This window comes from Telmatherina bonti, assembly GCF_933228915.1.
Source record: "Telmatherina bonti genome assembly, chromosome: 20".
In the NCBI taxonomy this organism is placed as follows: Eukaryota; Metazoa; Chordata; class Actinopteri; order Atheriniformes; family Telmatherinidae; genus Telmatherina; species Telmatherina bonti.
The window spans coordinates 30803021-30826485 of record NC_136618.1 but is presented as its reverse complement, the minus strand read 5'-3'; the positions used below and the strand labels follow the sequence as shown (position 1 = coordinate 30826485).

Here is a 23465-nt window from a genome sequence, read left to right as displayed (position 1 = left end):
CTACAAAGTTTCATTTTAAATCCTGAACGGAGGCCAGCTGTGATGGATCGGCTGTGGACAGCAGCAGGAACCTGGCTTAATGAATCTGAAACAATGATAACTTTTTGTGTGTAAAAGAGAGCAAGAGAAACGTGATGAATGACTGAGAATAGCTGACAAGACAGTGAATACATCAGACTTCCACTCATTCTGGCACTTTAGTACTTGTCCATGGATGGAGGTTGTTAGATAAACTTTACCACAAACATCCCCGACAACCCTGCATAGACTGCATCAGTAGTAATGGGATGCAGCAGTTAAAATAACTTGACAACACAGCTATGAAGGTGTAACGCTGTGGACACGTTAAGGAGAAAATCAATAAAAAAAATCCTGTAATTTACCAGCAGCCAAATGTTCAGGTCAACGGAGTCTGCAGGGAGCACTACTTTCCCCTGATTTAAAGCTAACAAAAAACAGATTATTAAATTTGGTTTGTGATTAATAAAGTAATCCCAGTTATCCTAAGAATGAGTGAATTAGTCCAATGGGAATGAATAAATTAGTCATAGGAGTGAGTAAAACACTGATCCTCACTGCTACTTCAACAAGAGCAGCACTAAATATACTAAGACAAGAGGAGAGCCGCCACCCCCCAAAAAATGCGTTCCCACGCTACGTATCCTGCTACGTTGCCAAATCAGTAACATTCAGCTTTTTAGCAAGGAATGGTTCCTAAATATTACAGGGAGTAATGGCATCCTTATGCAACAGTATATGATGAAAATACAATAATGCCTCCAGAATGTGGGCGTTTCTTTTTCATTATATATACGGAGCTACCGACGGAGCAGCTCTTTGGTGGAGTTTGGTGCAGCTGAAATCAGCCAGAACTGGCAACTCTGACAGGGTCAGTTAGGGCCGTTAGGACAGCAGAGTTTCTGCAAGCAGCCTGCAGCTCTTGTTTGTGGAGAGAACTGCAGCGTTGAGGATCATTATGACTTGTTTAGATAGCATTTTCAGACAGTCAGAGGCTGCTTCACGAGCCGCAAGTCAAGAGTCAGAGAGCTGCGTGCGTCTCGCGAGCCGTGCAATGAGGAACGCTGGAGTAAAGTATCCTAGTAATGAGTAATGTAATGTCTGATGATGATGATGTTCTACAGTCGAAGGTAAAAAGTGAAGCTGAGCAGTTTAATAGAGGTGTTAGCAGTTAATATCTCAGGAAGCCATCTGATGATGATGATGATGATGATGATAATAATCACCTCTGTCATTGGTCAGTCAGGAGATTCGAGGGATAGACCCCACATTCACCTTAGATACACCATGAGGGTCCAGAAAGATGTGAAGCCCAAGATGGTTTATGACAGGAAGAGAGAATACTTCACTATAAAACCTTGTTTCTTACATTTCCATGGAAACTAGCAGGTCCTTCATCTCGATGGAAACTAACAGGACCTTCATGAAGTTTTTAGACCTGGAATAAAAGCTTTGACCAAATAACAGCTATAGTAAGACATGATGTGTGATTGTGGCTGCTAGCTGCCGGGGTTTCAGTCCAACAGTGATGAGACAGATGTCTTTATAACCAGCAGAGTCTCTGCTTTCATACAACTTGTTTGTGTGGAGAAATGATCAGAAGCTGTAAAATAAACAGTGATGTTCTCATGTTTTCTTACATTTTCATAGAACTGTTGGGTGTTTGAACTGTCTTTTAGCCTAGTTTCTCCCCATCATGTTGCTATTCTACATATTAGCATTGCTGCTTTCTGGTATCTGCAAACATTTTCTGGACTGCATGGATCTCATGCTGCTTGTATAGTTGAGATAAAGTAAAGTAAGAAAAAAAGGCTTTCACAACCATAACGTCTCCATATTTAGCCTTAAATGAACAAATGCTTGTTGGGTTTTATTGCTCCTTGTGTGCTCAAAACTAAAGAGGACAACAAATGGAAGCCTGAGAGGTGGAGGAGAGGGTTCTTTTCTTGGATTGTGGTTTATTACAAAGATAATCTCTATTCAGTGGCACTCTGTACACTTCTCTCTTCCTACTTCTCATCACAGCTCTGGCAGGCTAGAAACGAAGTAAATGAATGGAAGCTGAAGCAGGCAAAGCCTGCTGAATACATGAATTAGTAAAAGACACTTCAACGACTGAGTTAAAAGCAGAAGAAAGCACAGAGTAAACCTCTAACACTTCAGCCCAACTCGCTTCACAATTGTACCCTGATAAACTCAGACATTTATTAACAGAATCAATTAGAAATTGAGAATTTATGTGCAAATTTATGAAGAATCTGTGGAGAGGAAGACCAATGTATTCAGTAGAATCTGATCTGCTTCATTTTTTATTTAAACTAAATCAAAATTAAGTTCTGTAAAACAGCCCCTTATGTAATTATCCTCTTACAAGCTTTATTAACTGCAGACAGAAGCCCACTTATAAAGTCCCTATTCAACCCTTCATATGAAATAAACAGAATATCCAAGATGCATGAGCAAATTACAGTGTTTAAACTCCTCGGGTGGATTTTAAGTTATTCCAGAGACTTTTTGACTCTCCAGGAAAAGGTCGACAGGAGAATACCAGAGACTAAGGGCACATTCACATCAGACTTTTTGATTTGAATCCGAGTCCCTTTGCTCAGAAAGTCTGCTTTGTTTGGGGAAATGTGAATGTGCCAAACAAATTCTGACTCAGCTTAGCTTTGGACCAAGTGATAGCTAACAAACTTTCATCAGCTTTAGCTTGGAAACAATGCTTGATTAACAACAGGACAAGAATGGGATGACAACAGCAAAACAACTTGATAAGTTATTTGTTCTAACACTCCTGCTGAAAGAGTGTAAACTTTCCCATTGACCTGACTGGGTACGTCAGAAATGCAATATAACACATTTTCACAGTTAATCCACAAAATATTAAATATGCCTTCTGAAAAAAGGACATTTCTACGAGGAGCACTTGTCTGAAAAGGGTGCGATTACTTCCTAAATCCAACAGAGCTACACATGGTCTATCTTCACCAAACACTTCTACTGAAAGCTCTTCATGTAGACTCTCAGAGACGTCATCCCTCTTAACCTACATGCACTTCCATCTGGGAACTCACCAGGCTGGCATTCAGCTGCTAGTCCTTTCTTTTGATATATTTTCTCTTCCTCCTCCTGGCCTGGAGAGACCACAACTCCCACTGAGGGTTGTGTGACCAGAGTGTCAAAAAAATAGCAGTGATTTTCCAAAGGCTTTACTCAGCAGGAATGAATGAACATCTAACCTAACTGAAATAAAACAAACCAAAGTTAATCTCACATGCACCCTGCTGCCTTAACCTGGCCTGACACACAGACAAAAGCCCAGCCTTAAATAACCTTACACACAAAACCCAGGTGGTCTGTCTGCTGACCACAGAGTCAGACCTCTTGGTGGAAACAGGGCTTATGTGACCATATACGTGTCACATGTATTCGAAAATTCCCAAAACAATAAAGAAACCAACAAAAAGGACTTTAATAGGATAGGAATAGATATTAAAACTCAAAGGTACGTTCCTTAACTAAACAAAATCAATCTCAAACTTTAAAAGGATCACGATGCAAGTTTTGTCAGGTAAGCCTAAGGATTTGTGATTTTGATTGACAAAATATCAATACATTTTTAAAAAGGACCGTTTTTCAGGAACTCTCTCCAACAAGAGTACCACTTCTTAGGACACTTTGCCTGACATTATATATAAATAAGAAATGAGCAGGGTGCGACAGCCGTCCTCTCTAATTCTACTGAGGAAACTTCTCTGACCACATCCTATTAGTCAGGGCTGTTTCCTGAGAATTGATAAGGACCTGGACCTAGTTGTTATTGACCAAACTATCTTTCTCACTTACATAAATGACCCAGCAGGTTGCCGTCTTTATCTCAGAGTCATGTTCCACATGTCAAACCAGGGCTGATATGGCAGACATTTCAACTTCCACTGCAGCCATCAAAGTATTAGTGTAAGTGGGGGTTGAGTGAGGGGTTATGTGCAATTTGTGCTTCTACATGTCACCGACACCCACAACTTTTAATAAGCAGTCTCATATGGTTACAGGAGCTACAGCTTAAATAACCAGTTAACTGGTTTATGTTCTTAAGTATGTAAAAGAGACTGACTTCCCTGAGTGACAATGGTTGAATACTTAAAAAAAATATTACAAACAGCAATGTGTCATAAAATTGAATAATTAAACTACTCATTAAACATATCCAAATGCATCTGGCCCTAGAGTTGTCCCTCCATAAATGAGGCCCTCTTTTGTGTAAAAGAACCTGGTAGTTATAATTTTTAAGCTCCTTTCGTCTTTGTTTCGAGGTTGAAAAAAAAGTGCATGGGGGGGATTGTCAGGCTGATTTCGCTTTTATAGATTAGTATTCAGAATATATTGTTTCATTATCAGTGGATCTGACATCAGTGGGTTGTAACTTAAACAACAGGAGTCTTGTAAGACTGGCAAGATGATACACATATTTTCAGACAAAAATGCTGTGAATTCAAGATTCTTGCAAAGCACGAGGTTGGTGACTGCTGAAATTATTACAATATCTATTACAAAATAAACTTTTCTGTGCAGCAGAAACCATATAAATCTGTGCCGTGGACAGAACAGTCGACATGCTAGATTTTTGTGCCAATGTTTTAGCATTGAGATAAGTAATTTGAAGAAACTTACATAAAATAGATGGGATATCCACCTTCAAAATACCAGCAGTACTTCTTGGCTTCTACACACTGTAAGAGAAAGACAGATTGAGGTAAGGATTAAAAGCAAATTCACTTTTTCAATCATTACAGCAGTTTTAGGGAGAAAAAACATCCTGATTACACCCCCACCTTTTTCGTGCAATACTTGGTTTTCAACTATTAACTAATTAGTATAACTTGTTTAGCAAAGAAAATGTGGCCAGTTTTTCATCAGTGCCACCTACATAAGCCCTCTTACTCATAGGTGCCTACCTGACCCTTTACTACTTGGTTAGTAGGGTTTTCCACTATGGATTTCTGCCAGAGTAAATACTCTGGTACCTAATCTGACCAGGTTCCAGCCGGGAGAGTTGCACTGAAAATGTCACTCATTATTACCACTAAAAACAACTGAGAAAAATGATCTGTAGTCATCTGCACAGAAACCATCTCCAGGCATTTCTCTTGTTGCAGGCGTTTCTCTGCTTGGTTGGTGACAGATATCCAGGGAGAACAACCCGAAATGAGAAGGTTTACCAGGAAGTTGACGGCGATTCACAGGCAACATAAGACCTCAAAGCAATATAGAGAGAAACCTTTAAAGACTGAAAAGTTACAGCTGGGCTATCAAAGACAAAAGCAGCTGGATTGGGTTCAGCATGACGGACTGGAATTTTGTGGCAGCTACAAAACTGACACCAGCGCTGGTGGCAATTACACCTCTGGCTCCAGCTTCAATGGCTGATGCACCTTCAACCAAACATGGAGGCACCTGCGTTCTTAGTGTTAACTGCTTATAAGAAAGGTAATAAAACATGGTGACATCTGCTGTCTTGGCGTTAGCTGCTAATGAGCGTGGTAATTAAACATGACCACACATTTGGTTTTAACATTAACTGCTAATGTGAGCAGTAATAAAACATTGCGGTACATGGGGTCTTATCTGCTAATATGAGAGGTAAGAAACTGCAAAGTAGAGATTTAAATGTTTTATTTAATTTTTACTCTGACTTCCAGCTGTTTTACATCATCATGTTTTTCATCACGTTGTGATGTTGACATTTTTGCTTTTTTTTTTAAACAAAAGAAATTTAAAAGATGGAAGGTTTTTTTGCACATGCACAGATGTAAATAAATAAATACCTCAGATATTCAGGTCACCATGCATGAAGGCATCTTGATATTGGAGAGAAAGATAATTCTGTTAATGTCTTTCAGTCTTCTATCTTTATTTCTTTACTTCAGACCCAGAGGATCAATATCATAACAATACAGTCCTAAAATATACAAAAAAACAACATTAGACTCATAATCACATAATTCCCATGATCTGATAAAGGATACTCAAATTAAAAGACAATTAGATTAAGCTGTCTACATGATCACTTGGATAATCTAATTCTAATTCCAGACATTTCTGGTGTGCATGTAAACAAGCTTGTTATTAGAACACAGAAATAATCCACCAACCTGACTTTTTATATCAATTGACCAGCCAACCTATGTTCACCTCTGAGAGCCTTTTCCATAATGGTGGGTATAAAGAGAGTCTTTAGCATTGTTACCATGCTTCCTTTAAGGAGGTGGTGTGAGACAGACTGAGAAGAAAGACTAAATGAAACAATGAAGAGGATGGAAGCGATAAAGGAACAGACAGAGGAAAAGGAGCTAAATGAAGTAAATCAAGCTGCTTTTCCGCTGACTGGCAGCCAGAAGCTCATGATGACTCCCAGTCTCGATCCTCTCCAACATCATGACTTTGACTAATGACTCCCGAACAAAGCCTCCGGTATGGTTGTGAAACATTCACTAAAATCACTTTGCTTTTAAAGAAATTAACCCGGACCCTGAAGGCCAACTATGAGCCGGCTGCACTAATCTCCTTTAAATGTGACATATACTAAGAAGATGCTTTTTCTCCACTGCAGTTCTGCATAGGCCTGAACCCCTTCAGCCACTTAATCAACAAGACTGGCTATTGCTACCGACTCAGGAATGGAGCCACCATCAGTCACACCCTCCTCTAGAGGGATATCAAGCTGTATGCTAAGAATGACTTAAACTCAGTCATCCACACCACAGGATCTACAGCAGGGACATCAGAATGTCATTTTGACTAGATAAATGTGTCTGAATGGTAAAAAAGGTAGTCCATACACAGGGCGTTGCACTCCTGGAGGGCAGGATAACAAATGTAACAAACAATGTAGAACTGGTAAATGGCACCCATGAAGAGGCTGCAAGGAAAGCTGCACCTGTCAAATACTTTCAACAAGTAAGGCAAGTACTGATAAGTCAGCTCAATGAAAAAACAATAAATAAATAAATTTGCACTGCACTGGCACTGGCAACACTTGCGTCCAACTGGACTCCCAGCAGTCTGACCAGCACGTATCCATGATGTCCTCTACTGTTTGATTTCTTGCTTGTGTTGTTATCACTCTCAGATGTAAGTCGCTTTGGATAAAAGTGTCTGCTAAATGACTGTAGAATAGAATAGAATAGAATAGAATAGAATAGAATAGAATAGAATAGAATCATGGCAGCACAGGACAAAGCCTTGAGTACCAGATTTACCGTACCATGGGTGCAGAGAGTGCGAAAAGGCATCTTAAACAGGCAAAAAATACATGGAACACCATAACCAAGTAGCAGCATAATGTACAGAAACATGTGTGCAGAACATGGACTGGAGACCCCTAAGACCCAATGGGAGACACCTCCCAAGATGGTGGAGAATGAAAATGCTAAGATCTTGTGGGACATCCACATTCAGACCAACAAAATGGTGATGGCCAACCAGCTGGACATAGGCTGTGTCTCAATCAGCGCACTAACACTACTTCGCGCACTATGTTTCAGTGCGTAGTGCGTTTACACTGACTTTTGTGCAAAAAAAACTCAGTGCACTGAAAGTACCCGGATGCTGCCCTAAACCCGCCCATAAATGCAGTGTGGAACGATGGACACTTCGCGCACTAAATCGACGCCATTTTGCTGACGTAGAGGAAGAGGATGGACTTTCCATCAGTTTACCAGGTAAATAATGGCGGAGTTTAACGCCGGTCCAGGCGGGGATTCATTTGTATAAATGTAAGTATTAAATTATCCCGTTATGATTGTGATACTGCAACCTGCTAATCTATCCCTGACGACAGTTATGGATCTGACCATTTGTCAGACTCGGTAGTTAGCACCGTAGGTTAGCACACTGTTAGCAGTTTTTATCCGCTGTAGTGGACGTATACAGGTTATATGTGTTATAAATGATGAATGTTATAGGTTCTGTATGTTCATTCATCCTTGTTGAACGTCCAGATGAAGCATTGTAGTGTTTATAACGTAAACTATTAATACCGATATAGCGCCAGTTTTTAGAGCGCGGTCCGTTACTATGGTTACCACTGATGCCATAAATCTGCATCGTATCGTCAGATCTGAATTGCTGAGACTGAACAAGAAAATATAGATATAAAATAAACATAGTGAATTTAGTTGGTATGATTATTAGAGTGCAAAGTGTGTAACTTTCTTCTGCATGGCTCCACCTCGTCTGTCCCTCCCTGTTCCTGTCCCATCGAGTGTGTGTGTGTGTGTGTGTGTGTGTGTGTGTGTGTGTGTGCGCGTGTGTGTGTGTTTAGTTTACCTTGTAGTTGGTGTCATGTAATATTTACTGAATGTTTCGTGTGTTTTGTGTATGGTAATAAATCAATTACAAAATATTTAATTATATTAGAAAAATGTAAAGAGAAGTTCATTGTAGATCTTCATCATATAGAGACACACAATTTGTTTCCCATTCGCCAAATTATTTATTGTTTAGATATAAATGCAATCATGATCTGGGGAGTAACACATCATTACCATCCTCTGCTTCTCATCAGTGTCACAGATGGTTCCTGGAGACGCTGCTGGTTCTCCTTCTGGTTGTTTCCCAGCTGCCCTCCTGACATCTTCATCATCATCATCGTCATCATCTGGCTCCAGAAGGTCACCGCTGCTCATGCAGATGTTGTGGAGGACGGTGGACGTACTTCACCTCCTATCAGAGCCTTTAGGAAGACGGACCTCCACCTGGTCTCTCGGATCCTGAAAGACGGACCTCCACCTGGTCTCTAGGATCCTGAAAGACGGACCTCTACCTGGTCTCTAGGATCCTGAAAGACGGACCTCCACCTGGTCTCTGGGATCCAGAAAGACGGACCTCCACCTGGTCTCTCGGATCCTGAAAGACGGACCTCCACCTGGTCTCTCGGATCCTGAAAGACGGACCTCCACCTGGTCTCTAGGATCCTGAAAGACGGACCTCCACCTGGTCTCTAGGATCCTGAAAGACGGACCTCCACCTGGTCTCTAGGATCCTGAAAGACGGACCTCCACCTGGTCTCTAGGATCCTGAAAGACGGACCTCAACCTGGTCTCTAGGGTCCTGAAAGACGGACCTCCACCTGGTCTCTAGGGTCCTGAAAGACGGACCTCCGCCTGGTCTCTGGGATCCTGAAAGACGGACCTCCGCCTGGTCTCTAGGATCCTGAAAGACGGACCTCCGCCTGGTCTCTAGGACCCTGAAAGACGGACCTCCGCCTGGTCTCTAGGACCCTGAAAGACGGACCTCCGCCTGGTCTCTAGGATCCTGAAAGACGGACCTCCACCTGGTCTCTCGGATCCTGAAAGACGGACCTCCACCTGGTCTCTCGGATCCTGAAAGACGGACCTCCACCTGGTCTCTCGGATCCTGAAAGACGGACCTCCACCTGGTCTCTAGGATCCTGAAAGACGGACCTCCACCTGGTCTCTGGGATCCAGAAAGACGGACCTCCACCTGGTCTCTAGGATCCTGAAAGACGGACCTCCACCTGGTCTCTAGGATCCTGAAAGACGGACCTCCACCTGGTCTCTAGGATCCTGAAAGACGGACCTCCACCTGGTCTCTAGGGTCCTGAAAGACGGACCTCCACCTGGTCTCTAGGGTCCTGAAAGACGGACCTCCACCTGGTCTCTAGGGTCCTGAAAGACGGACCTCCACCTGGTCTCTAGGGTCCTGAAAGACGGACCTCCACCTGGTCTCTAGGGTCCTGAAAGACGGACCTCCACCTGGTCTCTAGGGTCCTGAAAGACGGACCTCCACCTGGTCTCTAGGGTCCTGAAAGACGGACCTCCACCTGGTCTCTAGGATCCTGAAAGACGGACCTCCACCTGGTCTCTGGGATCCTGAAAGACGGACCTCCACCTGGTCTCTAGGATCCTGAAAGACGGACCTCCACCTGGTCTCTAGGATCCTGAAAGACGGACCTCCACCTGGTCTCTAGGATCCTGAAAGACGGACCTCCACCTGGTCTCTAGGATCCTGAAAGACGGACCTCCACCTGGTCTCTAGGGTCCTGAAAGACGGACCTCCACCTGGTCTCTAGGATCCTGAAAGACGGACCTCCACCTGGTCTCTAGGGTCCTGAAAGACGGACCTCCACCTGGTCTCTAGGACCCTGAAAGACGGACCTCCACCTGGTCTTTAGGGTCCTGAAAGACGGACCTTCACCTGGTCTCTCGGATCCTGAAAGACGGACCCCCACCTGGTCTTTAGGGTCCTGAAAGACGGACCCCCACCTGGTCTCTAGGATCCTGAAAGACGGACCCCCACCTGGTCTCTAGGATCCTGAAAGACGGACCCCCACCTGGTCTCTAGGATCCTGAAAGACGGACCCCCACCTGGTCTCTAGGATCCTGAAAGACGGACCTCCACCTGGTCTCTAGGATCCTGAAAGACGGACCTCCACCTGGTCTCTAGGATCCTGAAAGACGGACCTCCACCTGGTCTCTAGGATCCTGAAAGACGGACCTCCACCTGGTCTCTAGGATCCTGAAAGACGGACCCCCACCTGGTCTCTAGGATCCTGAAAGACGGACCCCCACCTGGTCTCTAGGATCCTGAAAGACGGACCTCCACCTGGTCTCTAGGATCCTGAAAGACGGACCTCCACCTGGTCTCTAGGATCCTGAAAGACGGACCTCCACCTGGTCTCTAGGATCCTGAAAGACGGACCTCCACCTGGTCTCTCGGATCCTGAAAGACGGACCTCCACCTGGTCTCTCGGATCCTGAAAGACGGACCTCCACCTGGTCTCTAGGATCCTGAAAGACGGACCTCCACCTGGTCTCTAGGATCCTGAAAGACGGACCTCCACCTGGTCTCTCGGATCCTGAAAGACGGACCTCCAACTGGTCTCTAGGATCCTGAAAGACGGACCTCCACCTGGTCTCTAGGATCCTGAAAGACGGACCTCCACCTGGTCTCTAGGATCCTGAAAGACGGACCTCCACCTGGTCTCTAGGATCCTGAAAGACGGACCTCCACCTGGTCTCTGGGATCCTGAAAGACGGACCTCCACCTGGTCTCTGGGATCCTGAAAGACGGACCTCCACCTGGTCTCTGGGATCCTGAAAGACGGACCTCCACCTGGTCTCTGGGATCCTGAAAGACGGACCTCCACCTGGTCTCTGGGATCCTGAAAGACGGACGTCCACCTGGTCTCTAGGATCCTGAAAGACGGACCTCCACCTGGTCTCTAGGATCCTGAAAGACGGACCTCCACCTGGTCTCTAGGATCCTGAAAGACGGACCTCCACCTGGTCTCTAGGGTCCTGAAAGACGGACCTCCACCTGGTCTCTAGGGTCCTGAAAGACGGACCTCCACCTGGTCTCTAGGGTCCTGAAAGACGGACCTCCACCTGGTCTCTAGGATCCTGAAAGACGGACCTCCACCTGGTCTCTAGGATCCTGAAAGACGGACCTCCACCTGGTCTCTAGGGTCCTGAAAGACGGACCTCCACCTGGTCTCTGGGATCCTGAAAGACGGACGTCCACCTGGTCTCTGGGATCCTGAAAGACGGACGTCCACCTGGTCTCTGGGATCCTGAAAGACGGACGTCCACCTGGTCTCTAGGATCCTGAAAGACGGACCTCCACCTGGTCTCTAGGATCCTGAAAGACGGACCTCCACCTGGTCTCTAGGACCCTGAAAGACGGACCTCCACCTGGTCTCTAGGACCCTGAAAGACGGACCTCCACCTGGTCTCTAGGATCCTGAAAGATGGACCTCCACCTGGTCTCTAGGATCCTGAAAGACGGACCTCCACCTGGTCTCTAGGGTCCTGAAAGACGGACCTCCACCTGGTCTCTAGGATCCTGAAAAACGGACCTCCACCTGGTCTCTAGGACCCTGAAAGACGGACCTCCACCTGGTCTCTAGGGTCCTGAAAGACGGACCTCCACCTGGTCTCTAGGACCCTGAAAGACGGACCTCCACCTGGTCTCTAGGATCCTGAAAGACGGACCTCCACCTGGTCTCTAGGACCCTGAAAGACGGACCTCCACCTGGTCTCTAGGGTCCTGAAAGACGGACCTCCACCTGGTCTCTAGGATCCTGAAAGACGGACCTCCACCTGGTCTCTAGGATCCTGAAAGACGGACCTCCACCTGGTCTCTAGGATCCTGAAAGACGGACCTCCACCTGGTCTCTAGGGTCCTGAAAGACGGACCTCCACCTGGTCTCTAGGATCCTGAAAGACGGACCTCCACCTGGTCTCTAGGGTCCTGAACGACGGACCTCCACCTGGTCTCTAGGATCCTGAAAGATGGACCTCCACCTGGTCTCTAGGATCCTGAAAGACGGACCTCCACCTGGTCTCTAGGGTCCTGAAAGACGGACCTCCACCTGGTCTCTAGGATCCTGACAGACGGACCTCCACCTGGTCTCTAGGATCCTGAAAGACGGACCTCCACCTGGTCTCTAGGATCCTGAAAGACCTCTCCACACACACCTGGCTTCTGACAGGCAGCAGGTGAAGCGAGCTTGCAGGTGGATTCAGACAGGCTGCCTGAGGAGCGTCATGAGGAAGATGGACTGCTACAAGCAGGAGGAGATCCAATAAAGGATTCAATAAAATGTTTCTGTAACAACTTTGCTGCATCTCTGTGTCTGAGCATCTTCTTTACAGCATTACATTCCCTACATTATCATTTATAATCCGTTTCCTGTTGCTAAATGTGCACAGTATCAGAGTAAACACCAGTTAAAACAGATGTGCTTAATGTAAAGGACATTTTTTCCACTAAAAATATCTTTGCATATTTAAAAGCTGTTTTATTAGTGTTTTGATTTGTACTTTATTATATTAATAAGCATGTGGGAGACATGCAGAGACACATGACAGTCTGATGGTGCTTTGTATTGTTAACAACTGAGATAGATCCCTCTAGTGTAGGCCATAATATATGATGATATGATACATAAAGTTATGTTTGCTGGATTTGTTCATTTATTTATTACAACTTCCTATAAAGAATTTAGTGGGATGAACCGTCTCTGAAACGATGAGCCAACAATGATGCGAGACTGGCAACAGGGTACGTATACAGGCGGGTCATACACGTTAGAAATAAATAAATATACGTACCAACTCATGTTCAGCCAATCGGAGGAGGATCCTTTGTCATCTTTAATGCGATGTAGTTTCATGAGAGAAGCAAATTCATTCTCCTAATTTAGCGTTTTGTTTTACTTTTGGCGGCAGAATAATGTGGACAAATGTGAGTTCGTCACTACGGTTAGTGCTCTACGTCCAGTGTTCCATTTGGGACAGCACTTACCCACCATAGTGCGCACTACAGAAAAAAGTGCGTAGTGCACACTATGCACTATACACTATGCACTAACGAATTGAGACACAGCCATTGTGATTATGGAAAAGTAGCAGAGGAAGGCTGTAGTGAGTAATACAGCCTTCATCCGTCATAGAAGTATCAGGAAAAAGAAACACAAAAAAATGGAGAAATACCAAGGACTCAAGGAAGACCCGGAGACAGCCTGGATGGTGAAAACAACTTAATTCATTTTCTAGGGCACGTTTAGTCATTGTTAGGAATGTAATGCAGATTCCAAGGGTTTACAGAAATCTCTTTCAACCATCACAAACATGAACTGTAAGGGCTTTTAAGAGGAGGTGGGTGTCTTTTCAGGCAACTACCTCAAGAGTGAGACAGTTACAGTACTTTGAGATCACACAAATGCCTAAAGGAAAAGACAAAACCCAGTTTCACTGTGAGAGACCTTCATAAAACCTCCCTGGAAGTCATTTTAGGTTTGTTTTTCTTGCATGTGGGTGTGAATGACCCAAAACGCATCAGAAATTACCTGCTTATAACAAGCTGGATCCTCTTTCTATGGCTGAAACTGCAGCAGAAGTTTAACAATAAGCAAACAAATGGAGGGAAAAGGGTAAAGAGTCGCATGAAAAGAAAACCTCTAACTCTTCATCATCATGCGGTCATCAAGAGTGACTTCTTCAGCAGAATAATGACCACAAACTCACCTCAAATCTCCTCTTAAAACTAAAAGAAGCAATCTAATCAGTTCACCAGGAGAAAGACAATCTGCAGAGACTATAAAAGCACGTGTGAGATGCTGTGATGTGAGGGTTCAACGCTCACACAGGGAAGCTGGACTGAGAGTTCAGCCAATCTAAGCAGAAATGCCTACAGTCCAGACAGTAAACTTTTAGTTGAACCGGTAAACAAACACATTGAAACTGCAGCTAACTGTGCCTGTCATCACATTCAGTGTCCTTTTCTGTAACACAGAGCAGTAGGCTGCATGTGTCTTCTGTCTTCATAGGACTGAGGTGAGGACATAAAGGACACTTAAACCTCAGTAACTCAACTGGGTCCCACAAGTCTGCAGTCCTGCAAATTTTCAGTGTTTCCTGCTTCAACACACCTGACTCTAAATGGATCCAACAACCTGGGAAGTTCTGCACTGATTAACCCGAGTCAGGGGCTGCAGGACTGCAGGCCTCATATGACCGGATTGATTTGCCCTCCTTTAAACCAATTAGCTGCTTTTAACAGCAGTGTTACATCTCTACAGCAGCAGTTAAAAGATTTTGTGTAAAACTCAGTGGGATTGTACTGGAACGCAGACACTACAGGGGAACAAACTGTCTTGTTTTAGCCTTACTAGTTGCATGGCGAATAAAAGAAGGATGAAAATAAACATAATGAAGTATCATTCAGATTAATCTGCCCGGCATCGTTAATATTCACAGAATGCTTAAACATCGGACAGGCCTATTAAATAAGCAAAATGTTTAATTATACAAGGTGCCATTGACTTAATGTACAACCCATTCATCTGCCTTCCTCTCTTCACAATGTGCCGCTTTACTGGCTGATTGTAATGCGGCCTCCTGCCTTCAGTGCTGCTGATGTCATGTTTATATTCCAAAGAGCTTCGACTCTGAAAAGGACACATCCTCCTGATAGCTTTGTGATTGTCATCTCAAAATAATTATGCTTACATCAACCAGACATGACAAAGTTAGTGTGATTTCAGTTTGATCAACACAAGTGTAAAACAGACCTCCCTGGGATCCCATAAACAGACACCCATTAACCTGTAGTAATCACATAAACACAAGCTTCAACCTGTTTTTCCCATCCGACTGTTTTTGTTTGGCTTCCACTCTCTGTCTGCAGGCCTCTGCTGGTAATGGTCACCATCCAGCTCTGTTCATTGTCTTCCCCTAATTACAGCTCAGTGAAAGAGCTGACAGCAGAGGAAACGGTCCCTCTGTGCACCCGCAGGACAAAAATGACCGTTACGCAACCAGAGAATGTTTTCCTGCCACTGCAGCTCAGATGGGCTTTAGATGAAGGGCATTTTGGGGGAATGAATAGTTCAAATGGTCACACACTGTTGAGCAAACCTTTAGAAGTCGTGTATGCAGTGAAAAAGATGCAGTTTGCCTCTGAAGTTGCATGACGTCATGAATGCAGCTGAGAAAAGATGCTCTGTTAAAAATTTAACATTCAGGAACTTTGCTTTTCTTTCATGCATGACTTTCTGCTTCTTTGAATTTAGCTGGTTTGCAGCTTGTTCCTTTCTGATGAAATAGTTTCATTCTGCGTGCAGTGATCTTCCCACGTTGGATTTAATGCAGTTTATTCTGCACCAGGACTAAATGATGCATGGAGAGGTTTTAAGGGTTGAAAATGGTCATATCCGCTTTTTCCATGAACACATCCTACGTTGCTTTATTCTAATATTCTCTTTCATCTCCTCCTCTCTTCTGCAACCCCTCCTTTCATCTCCTATGCATCCACTTCCCCCTCCTCCCTGTCTCACTGATCTCTGTTGACCACATAAACGCTGTCAACACTTACTGGCCTGGAGTGGAGACAGTAAAGTAGAAACAAACAGGAGAAGGTTGGGAGTGGGGGGGGGGAGAGATGATCAGTGAGCCAGGATGTGTTTGTGCTTGGTTGCTAAAGTGTCTCTCCACAAGGCAGTACGACGAAAATTGACTTTCTATTATCTAAGTAATGTCAGACTTAACCCTGCTTTCTGTCCTATGATGCTGGTTCATTTCTTACCAGGATAAATCACCATGGTAACATATCCAGAACATAACCTGCAGGTTAGCAAAGCTAATGTAACTCCAATAAATAGTTCATACAAGCAGGTTTGCATGCAATAAATGAATTTCCCATTATTCATGTACATATAAAAGAAGTAACAGAACGATGAGCAACTGTCCTGGTTTTGTTTTATAGCTTTCATTCTCTGTTTAGTAGGGAGCAGTAATGCTGTAATGTCCCATAAGCTAATGGCTAATGCTAACGTTTTCAAAACAATAAATGAATGGCTCGAGTTGTGCCAAAGTCATTGCTTCATTTCATACTCAAGAATATCTTTTATAGTAATGTTTATGGGGCAGTTTTTACGTTGTGTGTGTGTTTTTCTGTGAGTGTCACGGATGGAGACTGTTTAATGTTGAGACATGTCATGTGGTCTGTGGGAAGTTATAGATTTAGCCCCCCTAGTGGACAAAAGTTAACATGATATCCCTTTAAGATTTTCTAGGTAAACGTCTGTAAGTTAAAGTTTTCATGTGACAACTAAGATTCACATCAAGAGCAGCCAGTAAGAAGAGTAAGAAGACTCCCAGATGAGCCTGGAGGAGGAGACCTTCATTTAAAACTCAGTGTGGTATCAAGTGTCTTACTTTTGACTGTAAAGCTTGTATGATGCCCTTTATCACAGGTTCATCTATGACTTTGGATTAAGATGCCTCAGAGAGAAGATAAATACATCTTGATGAGGTGTTCCAGACATGTTCCACTGGGAGGAAGCTCCAGGGAAGACCCAGGACCAGCTGGAAGAAGTGGTTGAACGAACGGGAAGAAATATTCGGAATAACTGGAAGAAGTAGCGGGACCAACTGGAAGCAGTGGTCAGGTAAAGGATACCCTGGGCTTCCACGTTTTGGATGGATGGATGGATGGATGGATGGATGGATATTAGCAGTGAATTGATACAAACAGACAAAATGACATTGTTAAAGAGCAAAACTTTCATAGTCGATTGAGACTTTGTAACTTTTTATTCATATAAATTATATTATCCATAGTTTGCTTTTCACGCAGGTGTACTGATCTCTCACGTTGCTGGAAATATGTAGCAAATCCTACGGACAGGCAATAAGACACGCACTCTATAACAATCGCTAACAAATTTTAAAAAAAAGAAAAAACAAGAATAAACAAACATAAAAGGAAACAAAAAAGCCCAAACAAGCAGTAAAAATCACATATGTCTTGGCAATACAAAAGAGCAGAACTGAAATGGTTTCTAACGCTTTAAAGTATAAAAACAAAAACATAGAAGTTTCTAGTCGTTTGAATCAAAATGAGCTTCCACCCAGTTTAACGTACTGGGATGATTTTCTTTTTTTTCCTGCCATCGGTGCGACACATCATCGTTAATAACAACAAATTTTTGACGCATCACTTAAATTCTCACCTTTCAATTAGCCTCCTAAACTGGCATTATGAAAGGTGAGAATTTATCAAGCAAACACAACTTTCCTGCCTGTCAGGTTTTATACATTTATTGTTGAGATCCTGAAAAAAAAAAACCTGTAAAACTACATGGATCTATATTGACAGCAGCAGTTTACCTTGTTTAGGATAAAAGTGATCAAAGTAAGGATCAAGATACTAATATTTTCTTATGATGAATTCATCTGCAATCAGGCTACACTCGATAAAGTTTCTATTTAGTTTGCAGCCTGAATCGCAACATATCTTGGTTTATTTATAAGTATAAGAATGACTGAATAAACCAATCAGATTCAAACAGGATTACAGAACCACGACGAGCAGTTTGTCTTTATTCAAGTTCTACGCTTGAGGAGATGTAATCATGCATCATACTGCAGGGTGATAATGTAATTATGTTCTAATTATAGGCACAGAAATGACCTCTTTGCTAACCTAGTAATGGACTGCTAACCAGATGACTGCACGCTGTAAAGTTGTTCCTGGCTGCATTGACCTGAAAAAGTCACATTAAAATCTCTTTTTCTTCTGGGCTGTGGTCTGTTTTACCTATTCACTATCTGAAATAAACTAAGAAACTAACAAAAGAGACTTAACGCCATAGCTAATGAGTCTGTAGGAGGTTTAAAAATGCCTGATGAGTCATTTTTCCATGATGGGCAGTGTTCCCTTTTCTTTCTTTATGTCTGATATCAAGTATCAGGCTGAAAAAGTGCAGGACAAGTTTGAAAGTTTACTCAAAGACCTTTGCTATGAAGACCAATCAACTGAGGTGTTGCCCAGTCTAAAGGGGAGCAAGTTCAACTCACAAAGACACCACAACCTGCTGACATTCTGGTACCAGTATAATGATGTACAGAGACACAATCATGAGCGCAATCCTGCATCCGAGCCTGTGTGATGGGACCTGATGGAGAGCAGCTGCTGGAGGGTTAGGAGAGGAATGTCGTCCCGTTCTGGTCTGATGCAGGATTCCAGCTGCTTTTTACCGACATGTTGCTGCATCAGATTCACAATCAGCTCATTTTTACCACCAAATGATAAAATGTCTCAGTCCCAACATCTGATAAGTTTTTTTTCGTCTGTCCTTGGAGAGAAAATCTGATGTTTATAAATGACCGCATTCTGCTTTTATTTACATTTTACTTTGAGGTTTTTAGACCACTTTTGTGTTACTTCTATAGAAGTAAAGTTAAGCTTAAAAGTGGAAAACAAATCTAAAGTTGGCCTTGTTTCCTTTCCTCTGAAGCTGTTCAGTGAAGCCGGTGGTCCTCTGAGACCACCACTGGACAGCTGTCTCCCTTCCTGCTTCTTTTCTTCATTAAGTAATTTCTCGTCCTCTCCACCTCCACCTGGTCGAGGCAGACGGCTGCCCTCCCTGAGTCCGGTCCTGATGGGGGTTTTCCTCCCAGAATGGGGGATTAATTTGAAGAAAAGTTTCAATCCATTCCATGTTTCTTTAGCTGAGCCAAGATTTTATTAATGAGCTTTTATGAAAACAGTTATTATAAATTGGACTAATGGGATTTGTTTACTGACAGTAAACTGATGGAACAATAAATATAACTGATGGCCCTGCGTTGGACTGGAGACCTGTCCAGGGTGCCCCCTGCCTCCTGCCTGCTAAACGCTGGGACAGGCTTCCGTAACACTCTGAACTGGAATACGTGGAGAAGGAACGAATTAATTAAATTAACTGCATATGTATCCACAAACACCTTGGGATGACTGTTGTAAATTTATAATATATACATAAAGCTGATTTGAATTGTCAAATAAGACTTTTTCCTTCAGCCAACCAAGAAGTGTTGGACATCAGGACATCATATCTCGACACATTCACCAAGAATCCATTTTACACACAACTGATTACGCAATCGACCAGCAGCTGTTACCAAACCACTGTTGGCGTCGTCGCCGCGATGCTCACAGACGACGTTCTGGATAAAATCAGGAAATGACTCAACATCACACACTGTTATTGCTGCTGCCTTCCTGCTTTCACAGCCATTAATGGACATCAGGAACCAGAAAACACTCCAGAAAACACGCAGATTCCACCCAACAAAATCCATGTTAGTACAAACACGACGCGGAGACGCTTTGGAGGATAATGCATCCAGGATGGATGAGGACATGTTTACACATGCGTGTCAGAAGCACATAATCAGTCATTTTCTCTTTGTTTGTTTTTCACCAGATGCTAAGCGCATCTTCTCTTGGAAGTGTTTGTGTGTTCGTGGCTGAAACCTGACACTGATGCCAAATCCGAGACTGTGGAGCTGAAACTGTCTCGCATGTAAAAGCTCTCAAAGCCTTCAGTCAAACTCGTCTCTTTCACGACACAAACACTGCAGACATTTGTCTGAAAATGAATCAAATCAAATTTCTTTTGCTGATTACCGTCACAGTGGATAAATAAACTGGCTGTGAGTCACAGTAATGTGAACTGATGGTTGTGGGAACGCTGCAGCTTACTTCAGTTTTACAGGATAAAATCCCAGACTGAAACAATTCATACAAAGTACTGTATGTCCTTCTGTCTGAAGGCTCACACTGAGCTGACTGACGGCAGAGTCCAACAACAAACCACAAGACCAATGGACTTCACTCTGGGAAAGTTTGGTCTGGAAAAGGATTTTACATTTCTGCATAAACTGCTTGTTTTTGCATTAACTGATGTGTTTTTGACAGCATAACTTGCACGGGATGTAAAATCCATAAACACACACACACACACACACACAGTGTGTTATTTAAACTAATGCATCTTGTTTATATGTACAACATGCAACCAAAAAGGTAAAAGCTGAATATTCACGTCTTATTTAAATGATGAAACCACGTTAATGTCATTGATGAATCAAATCCATATTTCTGCCCCTTCAGCTATAATCACACCTGCCACTGGCAGGATAACAGAGACAAAGCACAGCTGCATTGACTACAAAGGTTTTCCAGCAGCGAGTATATGTGATTACAAACAGCTGATTCCCCACAGGCGCCTCAGCTACGTCTGATTTAATTAATACTACATGTAGTCACTGATTTCTGCTGAACTTGTTTGTATACATAGATTGACGAGCCAAAAACGACGCCTAAACAAGCACGGAGCAGCCGCCCAGTCACCAGTTAATGAAGTGTCCCTGGTTGACCCATGCCAGTCATAAATACTCATCATTTTCTCCTTCATCACAGTCACTCGGGTCTTTAACCTCATCTTAATGAGGCCTGATGTTTTCCTGTCTGACACGACAAACCAGACATAAATGAAGCACATCTTCATAACTACAACAGATGGATGTAGAAACTTGGTCTCGACAGAAAGCTGAGACGTGTGAGATTACTACAGATGTGTCAGAATCGACACGTGTTACCGAGTCAGAGTAAATTCACCTGGAACATAGTAAACGTCTGGGTTTATCTCCAATCTTCTGGTGAGAACAGCTCAATTCATCCAGGAATAAATGAAGTAATCCTAAAAGTAGTCCTACGAGTTAGTAAAGTAATCCTCTGAAGAAGTAAAGTAATATGTGATGAGGAACAGTTCTATGGCAGAAACGGGAAGCTGAACAGTGTTCCAGGTGTTTAATAGAGGTGTTAGCAGGTAAATATCTCAGGAAGCCATCAGCTGATGACGATGATGATGATGGTCACCTCCATCAATGTTCAGTCAGGAGAAACCAGAAATAGATCCCACATTCACCTTAGAAACAACACGAGGGTCCAGAAAGACCAAGATGGTTTCTAATAAAAAAGAGAATACTTCGCGAAAAAACCTCCTTCATCTCCATGGAAACTAGCAGGATCTTCATCTCCATGGAAACCAGGTGGACCTTCGTGAGTGTTTTTAGATCTGGAATTAAACCTTTTCCTACTAAACAGCCACAGTAAGTCGTGATGTGTGACTGTGGCTGCTAGCTGCCGGAGTTTCTGTCCCACAGCGACGAGACAGACGTCTCTATAACCAGCAGAGTCTCTGCTTTCATACGACGCCTTGTTTGTGAGGAGAAATGATCAGAAACTGTAAAACAAACAGTGAAGTTCTCATGTTTTTCTTCCAGTGGTTCAGATGCCACTGCTTGGTAGACTCTTTCAGCTGAGTTTTTCCTCGTCGTATTGCTAAGCTACATGTTAGCATTGCCGCTTCCTGGTGTCTGCAAACATCTGCAGTACTTTAGGATCTCATGCTGCTTCCTGTAGAAAAGGCTCCCATGACGACAAGAACCAAATGTTAGCCCATCTTCCTCCATTCTGCCGAAATAACGTGTCCCTTTCTTTCAGCTGTTTATTTAGATGTCTCTCAACAGACCAGATGAAGAGACATAAGCTGGACACAGCTGTCATCATTCACACTATGTCTGAACTGTCACATAAAAATGCTAATAATGACTATTCATTCTTAATTTAGTTCAATAATAAGACATAATTCAGCAATAACTGGTTGGGATTATAAATCTGTTTATCATGAGAATCATATCTCAGTGTCTTCCTGCTGCTCTGCAGGATTTTACATCAATTCTTTAGGTCAAAGGTGCTAAAAATGAAACAAGAGGACTCAGGACGGAAGAGAGCAGCACATTACCAGTCCCTGCTGACACGATGCTCACATTCAAAATGGATGTGCTCACTAAATCAGCTGAATGAAATGAAATAATAATGACAGGAGTTAATATTACATGAAAAGACACACGTGTCCGTGGAGCAAGGCTGCCAGAAATAAAGGGGATTGTGACCACCGTCATCCACCTTAGAATTACATCTCTTTGTTGTTTTTAAATGATCCTGATGACACAAACCCACGACTGGGAACCAGCTTCAGGAATTCAGAGTACGGAGGGCACATATAACCAGAAAGACACAAAGAAACTTGTGATAACCGTGAAGTAAACATGATTCCACAGCAGTGGATTCAGCCTGCTGTCTGCGTCCTGTATGAGTGTTTGTCCTACAGGCCCAGTGACCTACTGGGAGTTATGGGAGTCTGAGCACAAAGACAAAGGATGACAGACTCCCAGGTAGCCTTTCTTTGTGTGCACTCAGGAAACGTTGCAACGTGAGGACGCAGTGTGTTTTCTGTGCGCCTCCTTTATGCATGACTATTCTCCCCCCATCATAAGCTATTCTGGTTCTTCTATTTCTGGATTTGCTCTCGCGCTGGATGCACCAGTAGAGATGGGAGAGTTCAGGTCTTCCAGCTCCACGTCCTGCTGCCAACTTAGCAGACATTTGGGATTCGGCAGGACAAATGTTGGATGTTGCTTGTTTAGGGACTGGATTGTGTGTCCAGTGTTGTGAACACAACGCGCGCTGCATGTCACGCGCATCCGGAAGAGACCAGAGCAAAAACACATCTCTCCATCTGACAAAGCCTCAGTAACATCTGTCACAGTTTCACGGCAGCGAAACACGCTCACCTCTAGAAATATCCACAATGTCAAGGCTCCACGGGCCAGTGGGCTCCTCATCTCCGCCGGGAGGAGTGCGCGAGCCACGCTCCGCTTCTGGAGGGGAGAAAGACGTGATGCTCCTTTATCACGATGCCGGTTTCATCCCGCAACCGGAGACAATGGCAGCTCCAGCCGGTCTCACGCGGAACACGTCACGTGCCAGGATGGATGGAAGCAACCTGAGTGACGGACGGATGGTCCACACGCGCAGATTAGCGGCGCGCGCATTACCCTGTGATGTTGCTTTATTCCACGCCCCTTCCCCCCTGCACCCCCCTCCCCCTTCCTCCATCCTGTAAACACACACACACACACACACACACACACACGGTCCATCACTACCGAGTCATTCACATCTCTCCTTAACTACCACAGTCTGTGCTGACGTCATCTTAACTAGTCCCAGTATAATGATGACGT

General features: G+C 43.7%; 1 protein-coding gene across 1 annotated transcript in view; it reads right to left on the bottom strand.

The window, feature by feature from the left end:
- The window catches only part of vopp1b (VOPP1 WW domain binding protein b), a gene marked incomplete at both ends in the record, with an annotated part of 35104 nt that extends 12041 nt beyond the window's left edge, over positions 1-23063 (bottom strand). Inside the window, 2 exons of the mRNA XM_079259343.1 lie at positions 4690-4748; positions 23013-23063. Coding sequence (XP_079115469.1) covers positions 4690-4748; positions 23013-23063 — 110 coding nt within the window. The remainder of the gene's footprint in view (positions 1-4689; positions 4749-23012) is intronic.
- Positions 23064-23465: the final 402 nt, after the last annotated feature.